At 42.1% G+C, this 19,410-nt stretch overlaps 2 protein-coding genes across 5 annotated transcripts in view; one reads left to right on the forward strand and one right to left on the reverse strand.

Moving 5' to 3' along the window:
- The window catches only part of ATP1B4 (ATPase Na+/K+ transporting family member beta 4), a 69,994-nt gene extending 68,699 nt beyond the window's left edge, over positions 1–1,295 (forward strand). For all 3 annotated transcript variants that reach the window (XM_061358078.1, XM_061358077.1, XM_061358079.1), the window contains exon 9: positions 904–1,295. In XM_061358078.1, coding sequence (XP_061214062.1) covers positions 904–1,065 — 162 coding nt within the window. In that variant the 3' untranslated portion in view covers positions 1,066–1,295. The remainder of the gene's footprint in view (positions 1–903) is intronic.
- LAMP2 (lysosomal associated membrane protein 2) lies at positions 1,167–18,589 on the reverse strand. 2 transcript variants are annotated; one of them, XM_061358075.1, is made up of 9 exons: positions 18,456–18,589; positions 17,358–17,476; positions 16,629–16,842; positions 15,831–15,992; positions 14,837–15,054; positions 14,183–14,302; positions 13,844–13,922; positions 12,716–12,883; positions 1,167–5,619 (listed from the first exon to the last, which is right to left on the reverse strand). In XM_061358075.1, exons 1-9 carry the CDS (start codon positions 18,508–18,510, stop codon positions 5,477–5,479), a joined length of 1,278 nt encoding a protein of 425 aa, XP_061214059.1. In that variant the 5' UTR covers positions 18,511–18,589; the 3' UTR covers positions 1,167–5,476. The 2 variants fall into 2 exon arrangements, with proteins under 2 accessions (XP_061214059.1, XP_061214060.1); XM_061358076.1 differs by lacking the exon at positions 1,167–5,619 and adding an exon at positions 10,086–11,562 and having other exon boundaries at positions 18,456–18,525.
- Between the last annotated feature and the right edge of the window lie 821 nt (positions 18,590–19,410).

Raw genomic sequence — 19,410 nt, forward strand, 5'->3', positions numbered from 1 at the left:
TGCTGGGCTGTATTGTGATAGGAGGTAACGCACCTTCAGAATAAAAGCTGAAATGGAAGGTGAGGCAGGCACTAGACTCCTGTTCATAGAATCATAGAATGATTTGGGTTGGAAAGGACCTTTAGATCATTCAGTTCCAACCCTCCTGCCATGGACAGGGACACCTCACACTAAAGCATGCCACCCAAGGCTCTGTGCAACCTGGCCTTGGGCACCACCAGGGATGGAGCATTCACAACCTCCCAGGGCAACCCATTCCAGTGTCTCACCACCCTTACAGTAAAGAATTTCCTCCTTATATCCAATCTAAACTTCCCCTGTTTAAGTTTTAACCCATTACCCCTTGTCCTATCACTACAGTCCCTAATGAAGAGTCCATCCCCAGCATCCCTATAGGCCCCCTTCAGATACTGGAAGGCTGCTATGAGGTCTCCACGCAGCCTTCTCTTCTCCAGGCTGAACAGCCCCAACTTTCTCAGCCTATCTTCATACAGGAGGTGCTCCAGCCCCCTGTTGTCATACTGCTGCTGGCTGAGGATGAGTAACAGCCCCAGTGTGCATGTCCTTCCAGCACACAGATCTGAGGAACACCACAAATGTCTTACTGCAAGCCATAGGTCAGTTTTTAGAACAGCAGGAAGTATTTGAGAGTCCCTTTATCTGGTGATGCTTGTCCTGGCTAATCAACCCAAGAGGCACGGTGCAGTGCAAAACTTGGATGTGATCACATCCCTCTGAGGTATGGGCACAGAAAGGCTCAGCTTCAGCATCCCAAGGACCAGGCAAATGCACTTGGGCACCTGGGAACCATGAACCCATTACCAGTGATTTTTACTGCACATGAAAGCACTGCTTGCTTTTCTGCTCCCTCAAAAATTTCACTTACACCTCTCTTCGTTTCAGGTCAACTATACGTCCCCACTGGTGGCTATGCACTTTACAGATGTGAAGAGGAATAATTTGGTCCCAATTCAGTGCAGTCTGCATGGGGAAGGTATTATCAATGACCTTAACAGTGACCGCTTCCTGGGCAGAATCATCTTCACACTGAGCATTGGAAAGTAGCCACTGCAGACACTGGGCACTTAGGTTAAGTCAATCAGAGGCTTTTTCCTTTCTAAAGCATAAAGCCAGCATATTTTTCTTCTAGGAAAAACAGGCACATGGAGATTTTTGTTAATTTATTTTTGTTCATAGTTACAAAACAAATGAGATGCAATGGACCTGGAAGCACATTTTTCACCATCTGATGTAAATCATTACTAGTAAAAATTAAAAGTCATCTGGACAGACAACCTGCAAAAGCATTTTGGTTTTGATTAAAAAACCCCTCTGGTATCTGAACACTATTTTCATAAGGTCTTTTATGGGTGACTCCTGTGGAATGCATTTTTCCTGGCTCTACATTTTAAACTGTACCATAGTTTTATGTGTATTTCTCAGGCAACAGCTACCAAGAGAACAGTTTATTATAGCACTATCTTTGTTAAAATAATAAAGAGCAAAAATTCTGGATTATGCCTGCAAAGACACGGTTAAGAAGGGAAAACAGCAGGTTTCAAAATGCCTCCTAGGATGTTGAGCACTAGGAGCATTTGACTGCAGCATTTCACACAGCTTGTTCAGCACACCCAAGGTGGTGGAGCAAAGGTCATGTAGAAAATTGTTTGCCCTTGAACCTTTCTAACGGTTCCTTTCTGAAGCGGGAAGATTAAAGCACTTCTCCCTCCTCCTCCTCCCCCAGTGCTTCTCTCTGCCCCGAGAATCCTCATTAAGTTTAAAGGCAGGGAGGAGTGAAAGGAGCTCTTCTCTCTGTCGTGGTTCACAGGTTGATGGCACCTCCTTCCCCTGGCAAAGAAGTGCCAGTGAAACACCTTAGACCCCTGCTCCCCAGATATTTCAGGCTTGTTCTTCCCTGTTCCAGGGAGTTTGCAGCTACAATGCTGCAGAAGACCACAGGGAAATGCTGTTGTTTAATCTTTAAGAGGTCAATGTGGGTAAGCAAAGTCATCAGCTGATCACCCTCAAAGACCTATGAAGCACATGTGCCCCTGTCAGAGTGGAGCACTGCTGACCTAAGCAGCCTCACCCTCCCTGGCCTGTGTACCCTTCGCATCCAACAGATGAACTACACTCCATGTGCTAGGAGCGATGAGAACACGGCAGGCCAGGACACCTTGGGATAATGTACTAGTTGCAGAGCACACTTACTAAAATTACTGACGGAACAAGTGCATTATGGTATGCTTGTCCTACATCCTAGTCCAGGTACCCAACCTGCCACTGTTTCCTGATCTACATAAGTCCCTTAAGAAGTCATTTTTGTATTAAAAATAAAGTGACTCCATTAAAATTAACTCCACGGTACCATTCTTAAAACACTGGTGTAAGAGATGCAGTTTGTGACTTTAACATCCTGTGCTCGCCAGTTAGGGACTGAATTTCAAGGCAGTATATAATGTGATCCTTGAATTTTGGGCACTTAATTAACTTTCTAGGGGAGAGTTCAGGAGCCCAGTACAATAAGACTTACTATATGCTAAATATCACAAAAAACTGTTGGGCAAAAACTAGTAAGAACTGTTAAAAACCTAAACCAGAGGTAGTTTAGGAGCTAATTTTGCTCAGATGCAGTTATCCACATGACACTGCTAGAGCTAGGGCAACACCATCATTCTGCCTGCACAACTTATCCGAAAGGGCATGTTCTGACCAACACAAATCAGCTTCTACCAAGGAAGGTGCTGCCTTGGTAGCAGCTCTTCCTTTGGCATCAGGAATAAGTTAATCCTGCAAACATTTCCCTTAGTGTCAAATGCTTTAGTTCTTTTAAATCATCCATATTTCTGTAGGATCCTTCATACTTCCAGCCATGAAATTAACAGCTCTCCAGCTAGCAACAGGACAAAATCCTATTTATATCTATTCTCTACCTGCTTATTGGAAGGATTCTTGAAGCAGCTGGTCCTTTATCAGACACTGGACCCATGTTTTGATCCAATCAAAGAAAGATCAACTAATTTGGCTATAAATGTGTGAACAGCTTGAAAACAAAAGTTTCTGTTTCCCCATGAGCATCCACATCCAGGCATGTTGACAATCCTGTTGGAAAAGCTCTCAGAAATGACATGCAGGTCTATTTAAACACAGCTTTATAAACACTGTAGTTAACTTTATTTTCCAAACACATAGCTTTCAGCATGTTTGTACAGTCATTTCAGGAGTTGGAGAATTGCATACACCACTTCTCACACTACAACAACCTTAAAGTGCTGACTCAATTTTTGACTTCTAGTGAAGCCCAAAATAATACTTTGTATGTATATATAAAATACATATATATATATATATACGTGTGCATCTAGGAAATTACCGCATTTGACTAAAATAACCTAGCAAAAGTGATGCAGAACTCTTGGATCTCCAATCTGAGCATGAAACCATCGATGGAATCCATCTGCTGGCAGCAGGGAAGCAGCACACCCGACAAGCTGGCGTTACTCAGCTTTGCCAGTCTCGAAACAATTCACCGTTTACCACTCTGGCAGGGAAACAGTATTGCGAGAGCAAAGGTACAACACGAGACCAAGGCAACCAAACCCAAAGCACACAATCCAACCCCGCAGCAGTAACTTACAGTCCTAAGAAAAACAAAGACAACTTGGTTCAAGAGCCCCTTTGTGGTGGTGCAAAAACCAGTTTTGTCAGATTCAGGCAAAGCTTATATTTGGTCAACGGACAGGGATGATTGAACGTACAGGTATTTCTCAAGCACAAAAGCTAACTCTTTAGAAATCTCCCTTCCCTAAATATATAGCTATTGCAAGTTACTTAAACATCAGTGTTGACCATCTCCTTTGTGTATGTGAATTATTGAAGGTGCTTTCCCTACCACGTAGATAGAGGCTTAATACACAAAGAGATTAAGTATTAAGGCAGCTTAAGCAAACACTTGTTGTAGAGGACCGAATCTGTGTGTCGTCAGCCCTCTGCAGACCTGGCAGCTCTTGAGCTGTCCCACAGTTGGAAACCAGGGTTTACACGCTCCAAAAGACTTTTACCAAGGTGGACTAAAGACAGAAAGAGTAAGAAGCTCCTTTCATCTTATCAACCTGAACCTGATAGGAATGAAGCAGAACACAACCACAAACAAGTAGCTTCTACTTTGGTACAGCTTAGATATGGAACATAGAAATAAAAGTTATAGCGTTAATGACAAGGAAGCATCTTCAAACAAGATGATGCTCTTACTTCTTTGGAAGTCACTTTCTTCACTAAATGTATATTTTAGTTTCTGCTTTACGATCAGCATTCCTCATAATAGAAATTTGTGCTCTTATGCTATTCAACCCTTGTGTGATGGAGCAATAATTAGGAGGGTAAAAGCAGATTAATCCTATCAAAACAGACTGGTTTTGTCTTCACCAACATGCCTAGATCACAGCTGTTCAGTGATACCCTATTAATCTATGAAAGCTGTCCAAAGGAACTGCAGGAATCACTGAACAATCTGTGTTCTTAGTCAGTCTTTGAGAGCTCTCAAAATCCTCTTGAGCCTCACATGAACCAGCGCTGAAATGCAGTGTAGTTTCTTTTATGGGCACAGAATCAAAGCCAAGACAAGCTGCAGCCAGTGGAATTCCAGCCTCCTGCCCAATTTCACAATTGAGCTCAGAACAAAAGGGAGAACACAAACAAAACAGCACGGGACATATTCCCTTCAGCAGCCTGTTGGCTTTGCTGGGTAGCACAAGTTCTCCAAGACTGAGCCTTATCTCGGTGAATAAAGACAGTAAGACGTCGTGCTGGTGCTAAGCTATTTAACATACACTAGCTGTCAACTTCTCCATACTGATGCTAAACAAATTAATTTACTAAAACCATCAGATATTCTTATACTTTTAGTTTATTAGTGAGGTCACAGACTGCCTTTATGTTCAGAAGGGATAGGAAATTCCGACTCACTCACAAGAACAAGCTGCTAATGAAAGACAACAGCCATGTGCCAAGTTCCCAGAAGTCTGTTAAGAGCTTGGTATTCATTTCCCAAAGCGCATAGAGTCCCTTTCAACACAGCATTCACACCTTGAATTATGGTTTTAGCTTTAGCCCTATCTGAGATGAGCTGTATGCGACTAGAAATTTTCTTGTATAAAAAGATTAAACAACAGAAATTCAGTTTGGTAGATGCCTTCTTTACTCAGAAGAATCACATATTCTCACGTAGACACACATCAACCCTACTCAATTCTATGGTCCTTGGCACACTTACTTTCTCCAAAATCATACAGTAGCTTTGGGTAATTCCGTAGCTCATCTTCAGGCCCATGGCAAGTTATTCTGTTGTGAAATGGGTTTGGGATTTTTTAATAGAAACCCTATGAATTCATTTGTTTTTCTTCTTTCTAAAGGGGCAGATCAGGGAGTCTGAGAAAAGAAGAGCAAGGAAGGTGGCAACAGAGGCAGAATTAAGGGATTATACAGACTGATAGCCAGTACGACTTTTTCTTCTTCCAATGAGGTAAGATATAAAGACAAGAATGATAAGGAAGCCAAGTGCCATGCCCACTGCGATGGGAATAAGAAAGTTCAGGTCAGAATCAGCCAAGCATTCTTCAGCTGCAGAAAGAAGAAGAAAAAAAAGGCAAGGGAGAATAAATTAGTAAAGGAAACCAAGCATTAGAAACCAAAGCAAGCAAGGAGCAGACACTTTTGAGACCTTAACACTGGATTAGATACAGCAATACATATAACATAAATGAGTTAAATAAAAAAAACGAATAAAGAGTTGAGAAAGACTGATTTCTTTACATGTATGGATTACACACCATTTGTATTTGTACTTTTAATGTCTTCTTGTTCTAGCAAGCAGTATACAAAACAGCACACGTTAGCTGATCATACCCGAGTTAACAGCAGTGTAACAACAAAGGAAAAGACAGACTGGTGTATCGCTGCTTTGTCAAGGGACTTCCCAAACCTTCAATGTTCTCCAGCTTCTGGACACAAAGAGAACCAGCAGACAGCACACCAAGTGACAAAGAGACAGCCAAGATACATATGCTGAAAGCACTGAATGTAAAACACAGAAAGACTTCTCTCCTTGAGTGAGTAACTTTATTTAGTTTCGATCCAAGTACAAGAAAAGGGTTATTGGTTTCAGCTGAAAACTACACAGACCTTACTGAAATCAACAGCGGGACAGCTGTAACACTATGGTGATTCTTAATCCACAGGTTATAAAATATGTGATGAACTCCTTGCTGGTACAAACACTCATGCAAGGATTCAAACAACACTAGGAACTGATTTCCAACTCGGTGATCCACCCTAGGCATGGAGGCAGGGCTTGGCCTTCTTCCTGTTGGTAGAGAGAGCAGAGCTCCACCTAAGTGGTGCCAAGGTGAGTTATTTTACAAGAGATGACACAGTGTCCATGTACTGCTTCAGCACTGTAAGGGTGCTTGGCTTGCATGCTTTTAACAAAGCAGAGCTCCTCATAAAACTCTTTGCTTGGGTTTCTATTAGAGCAGAGCGTCATGCACACTTTCAATGCGTTACCCAAAGTTATTGTTCTAAGTGAATATTTAAGCCATTTGAGCCTCTGACTGGACCAGCATTAGTTATGGGAAATTCATTGTTTTGATTTAGCTCACTACAGTGCAGTAGCCCTTCATGAAGGGCCATTGGCTAAGAGGAAAAATACACCACGGGAGGTTCAGCACCTGAAAATGCTGAACTCAGACAATCTGAAGGCACCTACTGCCAGAACAACACTGGGAAAGGGGGAAAAAAGTGGAAAGGAAATACATACCTTATACAGTGAGCTATTCCAGAATATTCTGACTATTGAGAAAGTGTGCAAGTATCTTAAAAAGAGAACTGTATTTGGTATCTAGTCAACTTTGTTCACTGAAGATCAATGTACACAATTTAACTACTACATGCTGTATAAAGGGCCATCAATACTAAACATGAATTAATTTCCTAAGGATGAAAGGTGCCCAAGCAGGCAGCAACAAGAAATTCCCTCTCTTCTTTAAAGGAAGGAGATTGCTGCCATATGCGTCACACTATGGCACTGTTACAAGGAATTTCCAGGATAAAAAGGGCCAGAACATTCCATCCTTTACCTCTCTCCAGTTTGCCACTGCTGCTGGCACACGTCTGTCCATGTGTTGTTATGTACAATGCTTAGAAGGTCCACAGCAGTATCTTCAGATGCACAACCTGGTAACTGTGCACCCCAAGCAGCAGAATCCTCATCCAGGCCAGGGCTTTTTCCACGTGCTTTGTTGAACACGTCTTCATTTAAAATAACCAGAAATTTTCACTCCCAACATTTTAACCTTAGTATAAAAGCTATCTTCCCTTTTAATTCCAATCACGGGACACAACCAATGGCCCCAAATTTTGTGGTTTTATTGGTACATGCTGCACCACAGAAAACACTGTGGCAAACTTAAAATTAAAAGAGATGTTCATTGGCTGGAAAAGCTTCTTTTGAGGACCAGAATTATGGACGGCGCCTTTAAGCTAAAAGAGCAGAAATCTTGGTATCTTAGAGCATGATTTTAGTAGTCAGTAAACTATGTAAGGCACAGTCAATAGTAATCAAACCCAACCTCAGTCTAGGATAGTTTATACACATCAACATTCAACACCCACAAGCTCATGCAAGTCAAACGCTGTTTCCACAGACCAGAACAAAACTATTTCTTTTACATGCTTCTGCATGTCTTTAATATTCTGAGTCAATGTGTAATAGTTTGGCAGAAGCGGAACTAATGAATCAGTAAGTTATGAACTATTAGTTGTCATAGTTTATGTTTGAACCTAACAATGCTTTCTTTTAACAAGCCCTTTGTCTGGCTCCACAAGCAAAGCATCTTTTGAATTCAGATTATTTTTCAAATAAAGTTAAACTTTTCCATTTAAAAACTACTCATATCCAACATTACAGCATTTCTCACACCCAGGAAAGTAAGCCAGTAGGTACTAGGATAACTAATCCTCTCAGAGCTGTTCCTACTCCTGCGTACAACTAAGTTCCCTGCCTCTGGGCTACAGACCTCAGCTAAACAGAAAAAGGGCAAGTCTGAAAAAGAAATACATTTGAATAGAAGAATTTAACACTATCATCTCCCTCTAGTTATTCAGACCAGTTGTGCCTTTCCCCAGCAGGACATCAGTCAGCCATCCACAAAGCCCTGACCTCCTCCCAAAACGCAAAAGCAATAGCTCCCCTTCCTAAACATCCTAACAGACTCAAAATTCCATTACATACTGTCTTGAAAATGACAGTAGCAACTCCTGCAGACTGACTTGTCCTGATAATTTGACGTCTGCAGTCCCATCATAGGTTAAATTCACTTTGATTTGCATTCTTAGGAGCCCCACTGTTAAGCTCTTTAACAAGAGCCTATTAAAATACTTGTGTTCTTCACAGTAAAAAAACTTCAGCTTACACTTCAGGAAGGTGCTAACATTATTTTGACCTTGTGTAGCAGGTAAGAAGGTAGCTCCAACACAGTGATTATGTAAGCAGTGCAGGCTAGAACCAAGAAAGGGTACAGGATTAAACTGCACTTTTTCCTCTTGTCATATGGCCATAGAGTTCACAAAATAGGCTGAAAAAAGAAGGAAGACTAGACTCTTTCAATTCAGAAAAACAGTATGCAGTATTACTGTCACCAGAAGAACTGACAGCACAAACAAGATCAACACAGCCTCCACCACAGAGGATGAAACTCCCAGCCAATTCCAAGGCAGCTCCCTAAGGCTTTCGTACTTCTGCGGAATGCAGAGAGCAATTCAATTTTCCAGGGCAACTGCAAGGAGAAACTGAGCTGTTCATAGCTCACCCATTTAAGATGGCAAAAAAATCAACCCTAAAAACATCCTGCCTGGATGTGAAGACAACTGACAAAAAAAAACCTGACAAGCAAATTCCAAATGTTGAACTAGATGTACAGTGCCTCAGTCAGTTCCCCAACTGTCTTCTGCCAGTGGATTGGGCCAGAAGGCGCTGCAAAACAAGGTATTAAGACACAGAGTGTGCTTTGAGGAGCACCTTCACCAGCTACAGAACAGACTCTCTGATGCAGACTGACTGAAGTTGACCTTACTCATTTAGTTTATTTTCTTTTTAAAAAGACAGTACAAGATGTCCTTTTTCAAATTGGTTAAAAAACATGACCAAGTTTCCTTAAGAAATAGAACAATCTTTATTATTTAGAGCACATGTTGAACAGGTTGACAGTTCTCTATGGAGCAATACATACAAGAAAACTAGTGGTTTTATAACAACAGGCATTCAGGTGAAACTTAGATGTTTTTTGAACCAGTTATCTGCACATCAGTCTAGGAGTACTTGAATCTCTGAGCCAATATACTTGCACATGAAGAGTAAGTTGCAGGGTTTAGCAAAGGTACTCCTAGTACTGTTGTATTTTTGGAGCAGTCTGCACTAATCTTCTCTGTTGGAAACCGTGCACAGTCCGAAAATTTGCATGGTCAGATGAGTACAGTGTGGTAACTACTCCTTAACAGAAATGCATGTGTAACTGGTGCCACTGCACATCAGTCACAAAAATGTTAAAAATCTAGATAAACTTCTGCATTTCAGGATATATTAATATGAAAATCATTAGATCCACTTTTTTTTTTTTTATTAAAATGGTAAGTCTTGAAGCCTGTTTCAGAATTAACCTTATAGTAGTTCCTCACTTTCATTAAAATGAATTTCAGTAACTGACGCAAAATTGAAGCTGTAGGCTACAAGCTATAGTAAGCATTACCCACCCATACTTGCTTCCTTGGCTAGTGTCAGAGTAAACTGTTTTTACAAAAAATTAAAGAAATTACTGAAAGAAGTGTGTTTTATGATTTGTATACAAACATGCCACAGACATCTCTACAACCCTAGGAAACACTAATAAAACACTAAACCAGCTTTGATGCAGGCTAAACTCATTCTAAAGAGGGAGACAACGTTATGTTCATTAAATAATCAGTTTAGGCAGCTCATGTTATGACATATGCAAAAAAGCCACACTTATCTAGAAGTCTGAAGACTTGGGGTGTTTTTCCCATGCAGTAAAAACTGTATTAGAGCACACGGAGGCCAGAGAGAAGTTGTGCAGCAAGGGTTAGTCTCTACAGAGCTGCAGTTTAAGAACAGTCCAGTTGCACTGCATTTATTTGTTAAGCTAGTTATCCTTTCCATACAGCAAGGAAAAACAGGTGTTGTGGGTCCATCTGAGACTTGTTTGGCTTTTCCATTCTTAACATTAATAAATGCTACACAGCAAACAATCAAACACAAAGTACATTAAACATTCAGAATGCCAATGGCGGGCTGTTATAGTGGGAATTTTGATTGGCAGAGAACCAGTCAAGATGAAGATTTAAGGACAGCTCAAGCTGCAACAACAGATACTGGCTCATTAAATGAAAGCATCTTTAAACAATGGTCATTCAAAGCAACAAGACAGACCAGTTCTGTGCAGAGTATGATATAAAGTTAAGTGCACTTTAAAGTTCTGGAATATTTAGAAAGGTTATTCCCTTTAAACTGATGCCAGCAGAAAAGCTTGCATTAATTTAGCAGAACTCTGCCTCAGATGAGTATTTTAGATGACTGCCAAGGTATAATAAGTGATGAAGAATTCAGTGCTTAACAGTAATTTTCCTTTTTTCATTTCTGAAAGCATTTGGAAACAGCACTGAAGTCTTCCTATGTATCAACCATTTGGCAAGTACAGGTTACCCATTTTATTTGTACAGCCAGGGTATAGGAATGATTCCCAAAACTACACCAAGGCAGGAGTAAACTACTCATACTCTGTCAAAGCTAAGTAAGTTACTGCTGCCACTTCAAAAGATCACTTAATCACCAGCCTCAAGTTCCATTCTATGAAAAACAAAGTTGTTACTGGGCATCGTACAATCCTTGTTAAATACTATACAAGTCAACATAGTGACTAATACTGCCAGCTTAACCCACAATTATGACAACAACTAAGGAACGCAGAGGAGAGAAGCAAGTACAAATTCTATGCTATTCTGGGAGTTGCCCAATGCACATTAGTTTAGAATGTATCCTTGTGTCAGGCTACGGTTTGTAAAAAGCAGAAATAAATCCTAAACATTTTAGGGTTTTTGCAAGATAAAATCCTTAGCCTAACAATTCATTCAGTATTTGACATCTTCAAAACAGCTATGAAACCCATGTTGTCTTCTTAGAGCAGGAAAACTAAAAATGTAGTTCTGCTTCATCTGAGATAAACACTCTCTCTTTGTTTCTCAACTCCAGTTAGCTGTGGCTAGTAATTACTCCTAAGTTTTGGGTCTTTTTTGGACTTCAGAACTTGCACTTGCTTTGTTTAGAGTGAAATCAGAACAGGAATCACACTTAGATTCACAAAGTTTGATATCCAGCATAGCTTTTTCTTCTGCCAATTACGTAAGCAAGCACTATAATGGCAATCAAGCCAGCAAGTGCGGCACCAACTACAATTGGGATTAGAATGTCGTCATCATCCAGCGAACACTCCTGGGCTGTAGATGAAAAAAATGTTGCAACAAGGAATAAATAAAGACAAAATACTTGCCAAGTGTGGTATAAAAATCTGAAGGTTCAAAACCCAAGTACTATTACATCTTTGAGCTAAGAGAGAAAGAACTGCACAGGTCTCAAGGGTACGTCTAAGCATTGTAATCGCTTGGAATGTTTGATAAACTATAGTAACCTACCAGTGTACGAGTTTTCACATGCATAGGATCTTTATTAGACAAGAGAGTAGCCATTCTTCTACTTTTAAGACAGAACCAGGCTCATCTACTTCATGATCAAGGCAAGACTGGTGCTTTTACTCATTAGGAATAAAGTGACCTTAATTTGGTATCAAGAACCTATCCAGAATGGAGATGTGTTAAAGAGAGATGAAATAACTCTAATGAGGAGAAGAAAGCTATCTGCAACTTGAACTACAGAGTGAAATGGGGCCCTAACTCTACAACATGCATTATGATCAATACTGTTCACCCTGCATGTGTCTGGGGAACTAACTTACCTCTACCTAAAAAAAAAAAAAGGGAAGCGAAAAAATATGCACCCAATCTATGTGCCTACAGATTAGCCTTACAAGACTGTAGTGCAAGTACTGTCATTAAATACAAACACCAGGTTACACTAAATATTAAGAAAGAGGTCACTTAAACCATTCCAGTTTTCCCCACACAAGACCAGGATAACACAAACATTTCAGAATCTTTCTTTAGTTCTGGATATTCAAGACTGCTTCTGAAAGCAGCTTTGTCAATTCATTTTCCCCCTCAACACTCCTGTTCCTTAGACTGACAGGTAAAAAGAAACTAAACATCTAACAGCTACCAAAGTCCACTTGTGCTGAGGTTTTGCCCCATTTTCTTACATATTCGAGCTACGAAGAGCTGTATTTCAGGATGGTATCAGATGCTGCAAGGCAACACTTAAGTCCCTCTTAGTTAGAGTGTCTCTAGCTCCTTCAAGTCTTATGAAGGAGAACCACCATACGTAGTGGATTATTTTTTAAGCAAGGACAAAGTTTTCCCTGAACTTCAATGTCAGACTCCAAACTTCTCTCCATTCCATGCGTAAACCCCAATGCTGGTGCTTTTTAGCAAGTAACAATTTTGCAAGCATTGCAAGAATTAACAAAAGAACTCTTACCTGTAGAGAACTTATTTTCCTCCACAAGGAATGGCTGAATCCACAGATTAAATGTATGTATTTGAATATTGTCGCTAATTTCAAGAGTTTGCTCTTTCTGACACATATAAGAAGTGCCAAGGAAAGCATCCCACTTGCTGAAATTGCTGTTATCTGCATTTGAGATGACTAAACAAAGAGGAAAAAAAAAAAAGAAAGAAAACAAGAAATTTATATGCCCACTTCAAACGCAAGAATGTTGCTAATACAATCATAAGACTAAGGACCTGAATCTAGAGGGGGGTCAACTTTTCAACACTGACTACTCTGAAAAACAAGGTAGTCTGAAGTGCGACTGATCTGCTTAACCAAGAGGAATCAGGCACTGAAGTTACTATAATACTTAACAGTATCCTATTCTCCACACAGGCTTTTCTTGTACCTCCATTCATCCCAACACTGTGTTGGGATGCCCTTTTAACTGCAACAGACTTGACAAGCAAGTTCAAAAAAGCCCCCATACTTTCCATTTGGAAACAAGTATGCTTTTGTTTTTACAGCACTGGTCTCTTTTCCCAGTTACAGCTAAGTAGAAGTGGTTGGAAGATACAGCAGCATCTTCAGTCAAAGACAACAGCTGGTTTAAGTAGCTTCATCATTGGTACAACTGTATTTCACACATCAAAAATCTGTTCCTGGAAACGTTATAAAGAAGATCTCTTAATTTCGTAAGATGGTTTGGGTTGAAAGAGACCCTAAAGAACATCTAGTTCCAACCCACTGCCACAGGCAGGGAGGGACATCTTCCACTACACCAGGTTGCTCAAAGCCCTGTCCAACCTGGCCTTTAACACTTCTATGGATGGGGCATCCACAGCTTCTCTGTTCTAGTGCCTCACCACCCTCAATTTGTATAGACACGCATTAGCAGAAGTTTCAGGAAAAGAGAATAGTCCCACACTGCTGTTTAAAGTAACTCTTACAGCTATTTCTGCTTATTGCTTTTGTTCCTACTAACGTAAGGGTTAAAGTAGGAAGCAACAGTAAGCATGAACAGCACTGAAAAAAAAACAACCTCAGAAGTATTTGATAAATACAGACATTAAATAAAAGCTTAGACTTGGCTTTAAGGCAGATACAATTGCTTACCAGAACCATTCAGGTGATTGAGCAGTGTCACATTCACCTCTTTCAGGTAAAATTTTTGTGCAGTTTTGCTTACATTTTTCTGTTTAAGAAAAAAAGAATGAAGTGTCAGTGTGCATTCTGCAGTTTTAAGAACACATGCTTTACAAAGGCTAACATATCTACCAGTGTCTTACAGTTTCTACAGCTTTAAAACAGTATTTAGTTTGTCTTGAGGCAGTCAGCTAGCCAGCTCCACATTCTATATGGGAACAGACTACCACTAGCAAGTGACTGAAGGGTTTACTATCAGTGATCATCATGTAATGCTGTTGGAAATATAAAGTAAGAGAAGATACTTACAACAACAAACGTGAAACCAATCAATGTGCTATTTCCATCATTCAATTTCAGAGTAGCTGTTGTGTTACCACAGGCACCATCTGCGCTAGTTGTCTTTGGGTTGATGTTGATCAGAAGAGGCTGAAACACAGACATACCACATCAAGGCCATGCAGCTGCTGTCAGGAAGACACTGTTTCAGTCAGTAGCAGTCTTAGACTAGAAGAGCTTGTCATGAAGATGACCACAGGAGGATTAAGTCTAGCTACTACCAAATCAAGGCTACTTGAGTTAAGTTTACATGCTGGTAAGGCTAAAGCAAACAAACTGCTCAGTGAGGTCCTATTTTGTTGACCCAATACATCAGGTTAGCTCTGGCTCCCTCTGTGGGGAAAAGACTGTATCTGCAGGGACCAACTGCCTTAAAATAAAGGAAGTTTCAGGCTTTTAATAATGTTAGAAGTACTTCCAGCAACAGGTTAAAGCGAAACCATATAAGGTTTTAAAGCTGAATACTAGGCCACAGAAGTATTCTGATGTCAGAGAGATGTTATGTACAATATTTAGAAGCAGCTCTGGACAGCGAGCAGCACACAAAGCCAATACCCTGCACTCAGATTTCATACCAGACAACTACAACCACCTTTATACTTTTCTAAAATAGAAGAGAAGCACCTTGTCTTGGGAGACGTTCAGCTGCAGCCCCACATTAGCCAGAAGACAAGTTTTATTTCCACTTTTAAGAGAATAGTTTCCTGTTTCTGGATTCTCCACAGGTTTGGGAGCAGTAGTTGGAGCAGGTGATGCAGTGGTAGTAGATGCAGTAGTTACATTGGCAACAGTAGGAGGAACTGTAGGTGCTGAAGTAGGTGTATCCGCATGACACCTAGACTCTGAAAAGAAATTTAATCATCATTTTAGTGCTGAAACTGTATTGAACTCTTACAACTCAGGGGTCAGTTTAATGCAGATATCAGCTTCTCACGGCGGGTCTGCTAATCAAGTCACAAGTCTTAAACTCAACACTATGGTCCAGTATTCCAAATACTTTACAGCTATCATTTTTTCTCAGAAATTCTGTAATGCTCTCAGTTTTGAATCCATGTAGCATATGCAATACTGCTTAACTCTGACACACAAAAGTGAAACACTCAAAGACAGATGGTTATAAGTGTGATATGCATTTGCTGTAGACAAAATAAGCAACCCTATTAAGTTATATGTAGCAGGATGACATGCTCATCTCTTAATAGGCTCTGAACTGTTTAAATGAAAAAAAACCAAACCCAACAACAAACCAAAACAGAGGCTACCAGTGAAAATGGAAGACAGTCAGTTAAAAACCTTGAAGCTCAAATGATCTAGTCAGCAACAGTAGTTTTGAAGTGCTTATTTTTAATACCTCACTAACTGGAATGTACACTTTATTACACTATCACCTTGGCATGGGAACAATCTACCTGACTATGTATCAAAAAACCCCAAAATTAAACCTGTCTCCTACTTATCTGTTTTTCCAGGAACACGGAAAGATGTACTAAAGGATATTTAAATGTGTATTATTCGACACAGCACATCTTAGAACTGGTGGATTTTTTTATTATGGGGCTTTGCTCCCTGCCCTAAGACGCAGTACAAAGAAAGCTCATTCACAAATTGAAATGCTCACCTTTTTTACCAATTGTGCCATTCTGAACAAACGCCTGCACAGTAACGTTCCAGAATATCTGTGTTACACTTTCTGCTTCAAGGAAGTCGGTATTATGACACACAAAGACGTTATTCAGTTGAACTGGCTGCATAGTAACCTTTACAACAATAGTGACTGGTCCTACAAATAAGCACAAATATTTTAATGCTTTATGAACTACAAGAACATTTATAAACACTGTTATGCTTTATTTGATAAGACAAAAATATAATCAATTAAGTTTAGCAATCCTAACCTCTCTTAAATGTTTTACCTATGGGTCCTGACCTGAAGTGCAAAGTAATGCAGAGAAGTAATCGTGCTTTCAGAACTAGACAAGCCATTAGAAAGGTAAATCCTTTTATCTAAGTTTTTAATTGAAGGAAAAAACCCCACTCTATTATTAGTCTGTATTAGTCCATGGAAAGCCTAACACAGTATCGCTTTGCTAGGAGGAAGGTCAAGTAGCGCACACTAAAGTGAATCTTCCATGTGCTCATTGTCTAGGAGCAGCACCTCACTGATAAAGGCTGTTCAAACAGTTAACATTCCTCTTCCATTCCACTTCAACGAATCACATATTAGTGAAGCTAACTAGTCTGTACTCTTACCCAACTGGCAGGTACAATGAACAGTTAGGCAATGCATGGCCACGTAAGTTATTAGATACATTATTAGTCCTTCTCACTTTGAAAAAGCCAACCAAGGTCAGGGACATAAGATCGGGCACTTGCAGCCAAAACTGTTTTGTACGAAGGATTCTGCACTGAACATTACCTTTTCTTTTAGCATCAGGAAAAACAGTGGTATCATTGGTGTTGTAGGTAAATGTGATGAAGTCCGCCTGGTAAGTTTCATTGGTTTTTGTGAAGTTAACACTCCAAGAGTGACCTTCTCCAAACTGTACTGCCAGAAGTGCAGCTTTTGTGTCATTGCCACAGACGCTTCCATCATGTGTCACATTGGATGACAGGTTCAAGGTTGTGTTTTTCTAGAAGAGGAGGGTAGGCTTAAATGCTTTTACAGACAGAAGTTCTTCCCATGACAATATTATAAACCTGCTGGAGTTACACAGGACCTTGCACAAGATCAGCAGGATTAAGTTGTTCTACAAAGTTAAGAAAAAGGCTCCCTGACATGTGAGTAAGAAAGGAGTCACAGCAGGTTCACGTGCAAAAGTAGAACTCCAACCTGCCTATAAATCTCGGCTGTGCTGAACTACAATCTACATTTACTACCTAGGCTAAGAACATTACTACAGCGATAAAATCCATCAGGTTTACCAATATGTCAATTAAGTAAGTGCAATAGGGCATTTTCAGTTATTTGTATTATTAATTGGGAACTTATGCTTGGTTTTAGAATAAATATTTAGGAATACTCTTAATAACTGACTTAGTAAAAAATGGAAAAGTAACAAACCAAAGGCCCTCAGTGACAGTGTACTTAAACCTTCACTTAGGTCAAAATAACAACTGTCAACAAAAGTTACCTCCAAGTACTTACATAATCACTACTGTTTGTTTCATATGTTATCAAGAATTTCATCATCCAGTTTGCATACAGGCATGTAGCATTAGTGCCATCCTTTACATCTACTTCCACTGCATCAGACTGGAAAAAAACTATAAAATACCATTATTAGCTACTAAGCCATTGCTTTTACTTCATTTTCTAGAATTACTTAAGAGGGCAGCTCACTACATAGCAGTGAATTATTTCAGGGCCGGATTCAATTTGCCAAACACTGCAAGAATAGCTAGATTTCTAAAAAGCATTACAACTAGGAAGCACACCACAAACTTATCAAAACTGGATTAAACAACGAGAGAATGTTGTATAGTTTATTTACCTGACAGAGACTAATAACCTAAATGACCATTAATTTGTGCTGACACACTGAGTGCATGAACACAGCACTTAAACAATATACTGCTGGTAGGCCAGTCTACCAGTGGTATGGCTCAAGTTGACCTCTTAAGCAGTGGGATCAGGGCGCCCGCACTGTGTTTTCTCTCTCTAGACGCAGGGACGTTGAACTCCCTTCACGTTTCCGGGTAACTTCCCACAGTGGTTGGATCGTACCCCGATGAACCCCATTCGCGGCACCCCCCGGGCAGCGCTGCTGTGCGCGGTGGTGGCCGCTGACCCCACGGCCCGAGTCAGGCGTAGGTGAGGAGAGCGGGATGGCGACATCCCCGCCTGCAGCTCCCCACCCGTTGGGAAGCGCCGCGCCGGTGGGCCCGCAGCGAGCAGGCTACACCTGCGGGCGGGCCCTCGGGTGAGGCACACTCGCTACCACCTTGCCCGGCCCCACGGCACTGTGCCACTGCGGCGGCACCAGCAACAGGCCCCGCTCCCCTCCGGGGGTGGCAGCGCGCCGGGGCTGGCCTGCGGCAAACACCGCGGGGCTGGGGCGGCCCCAAGGCCTGTGAGGGCCGCGGCAGCCCCGCGCCCGACCGACCGTTGCCCGACGCAGCGTCACGTGCGCGAAAGGGCGGGGGAGGGGGCGGCACGCGCCAGCGGGGACACCTGCCCCCCCTCCTCCCCCCGCCCGTCTCCGCCGCCACCGGGTCCCGCAGGACCGGGCACGGCCGCGCTCACCGAAGGTGCCGAGCAGCAGCAAGAAGAGCGGGACGAAGGCGCGCCGCGGCCCCATGCTGACTGTGGGCGCGCCGAGAAACAGCGAGAGCGACCGAGCCCTCGACAACGGTCATGTGAGGGGAGGGGCGGGGCGGCGCCGCCAATCGCCGCGCCGGGGCTCGATTCCATGGGTCGCGGATGGGTTGCGCGTCGCGTACCGCCTCGGGCGGGCGCTGAGGGAGCGGCCTGGGCCCGGCACGAGCGTGTTGACGGCGGTCTGGTTCGCCCCCCGGCAGCCGTTGCTGTCTCCAGAAGGGCTTCTGTAGGTTGTGAAGGCTGAGAGAAGATGCGCATCGAGAGAGGTTTAACAGAGAGGCCTTCGCTGCCACAAGTAAAGAATTAAGCTGTTTTCCATGCATACAATCAGTAAAAAGAGGGAGAAACGGATTAAATTGAACTCAGTGTTTAAGTCAGTGGTGCAGGAGCGGCAGGGCAGTGCAGCGGGCTGCCATGCAGGGTCATGGGGGCTAGGACATGGCTCTGCTCAGCCCTGCCGTGGCTGCGGGTGTCTCTAGGTCTGTCAGGGCTGCGCCCATCCTCTCGGCCAGGGACGTCCTCGGGTTCTCCGGAGACTCTGCCTCCCCCGTGACTGGGCAGAAACCCTTCCAGCCATGGGCTCTGTAAAGCTTCCCTGCTTTAGGGAGGCCGGCACTAGCTGGCAATAGCACAGGGAACTGGGACGCTTTGCTGTGATTTAGCCAGGCCTGCAATGTAAAACGTGGGACAGAAAATGGGAGAAAGCAGCTTCCTGGTGCAAATGAGGGAGAAAAGAGGGAGAAGATGTCAGTGGACAGGAAACCTGGTGGATCTGAGACTTAACGGAGGTGTAAAGTGTGGTGGATGTTGGATTGCAGCCTGGAGGATGTTGATGAGGGAAAAAGAAGCTGGCTTGGCAGAGAAAAGGGAGACGGGAAGA

Source organism: Neopsephotus bourkii, unplaced genomic scaffold, assembly GCF_033783945.1.
Source record: "Neopsephotus bourkii isolate Nb327-2 ecotype Australia unplaced genomic scaffold, CSIRO-AGI_Nbou_v1 NB_936, whole genome shotgun sequence".
NCBI classification, from domain to species: domain Eukaryota; kingdom Metazoa; phylum Chordata; class Aves; order Psittaciformes; family Psittacidae; genus Neopsephotus; species Neopsephotus bourkii.

What these genes read in the sequence shown, in the direction of transcription:
- LAMP2 (XM_061358075.1), bottom strand. Translation starts at nt 18,510, where the DNA reads ATGGGGCCGCGGCGCGCCTTCGTCCCGCTCTTCTTGCTGCTGCTCGGC. An exon ending in TCCTGATGCTAAAAGAAAAG is followed by an intron (nt 15,993 to 16,628) that starts GTAATGTTCAGT and finishes GCTTATTTGTAG; the next exon opens with GACCAGTCACTATTGTTGTA. An exon ending in CAATCACCTGAATGGTTCTG is followed by an intron (nt 12,884 to 13,843) that starts GTAAGCAATTGT and finishes CTCTTTGTTTAG; the next exon opens with TCATCTCAAATGCAGATAAC.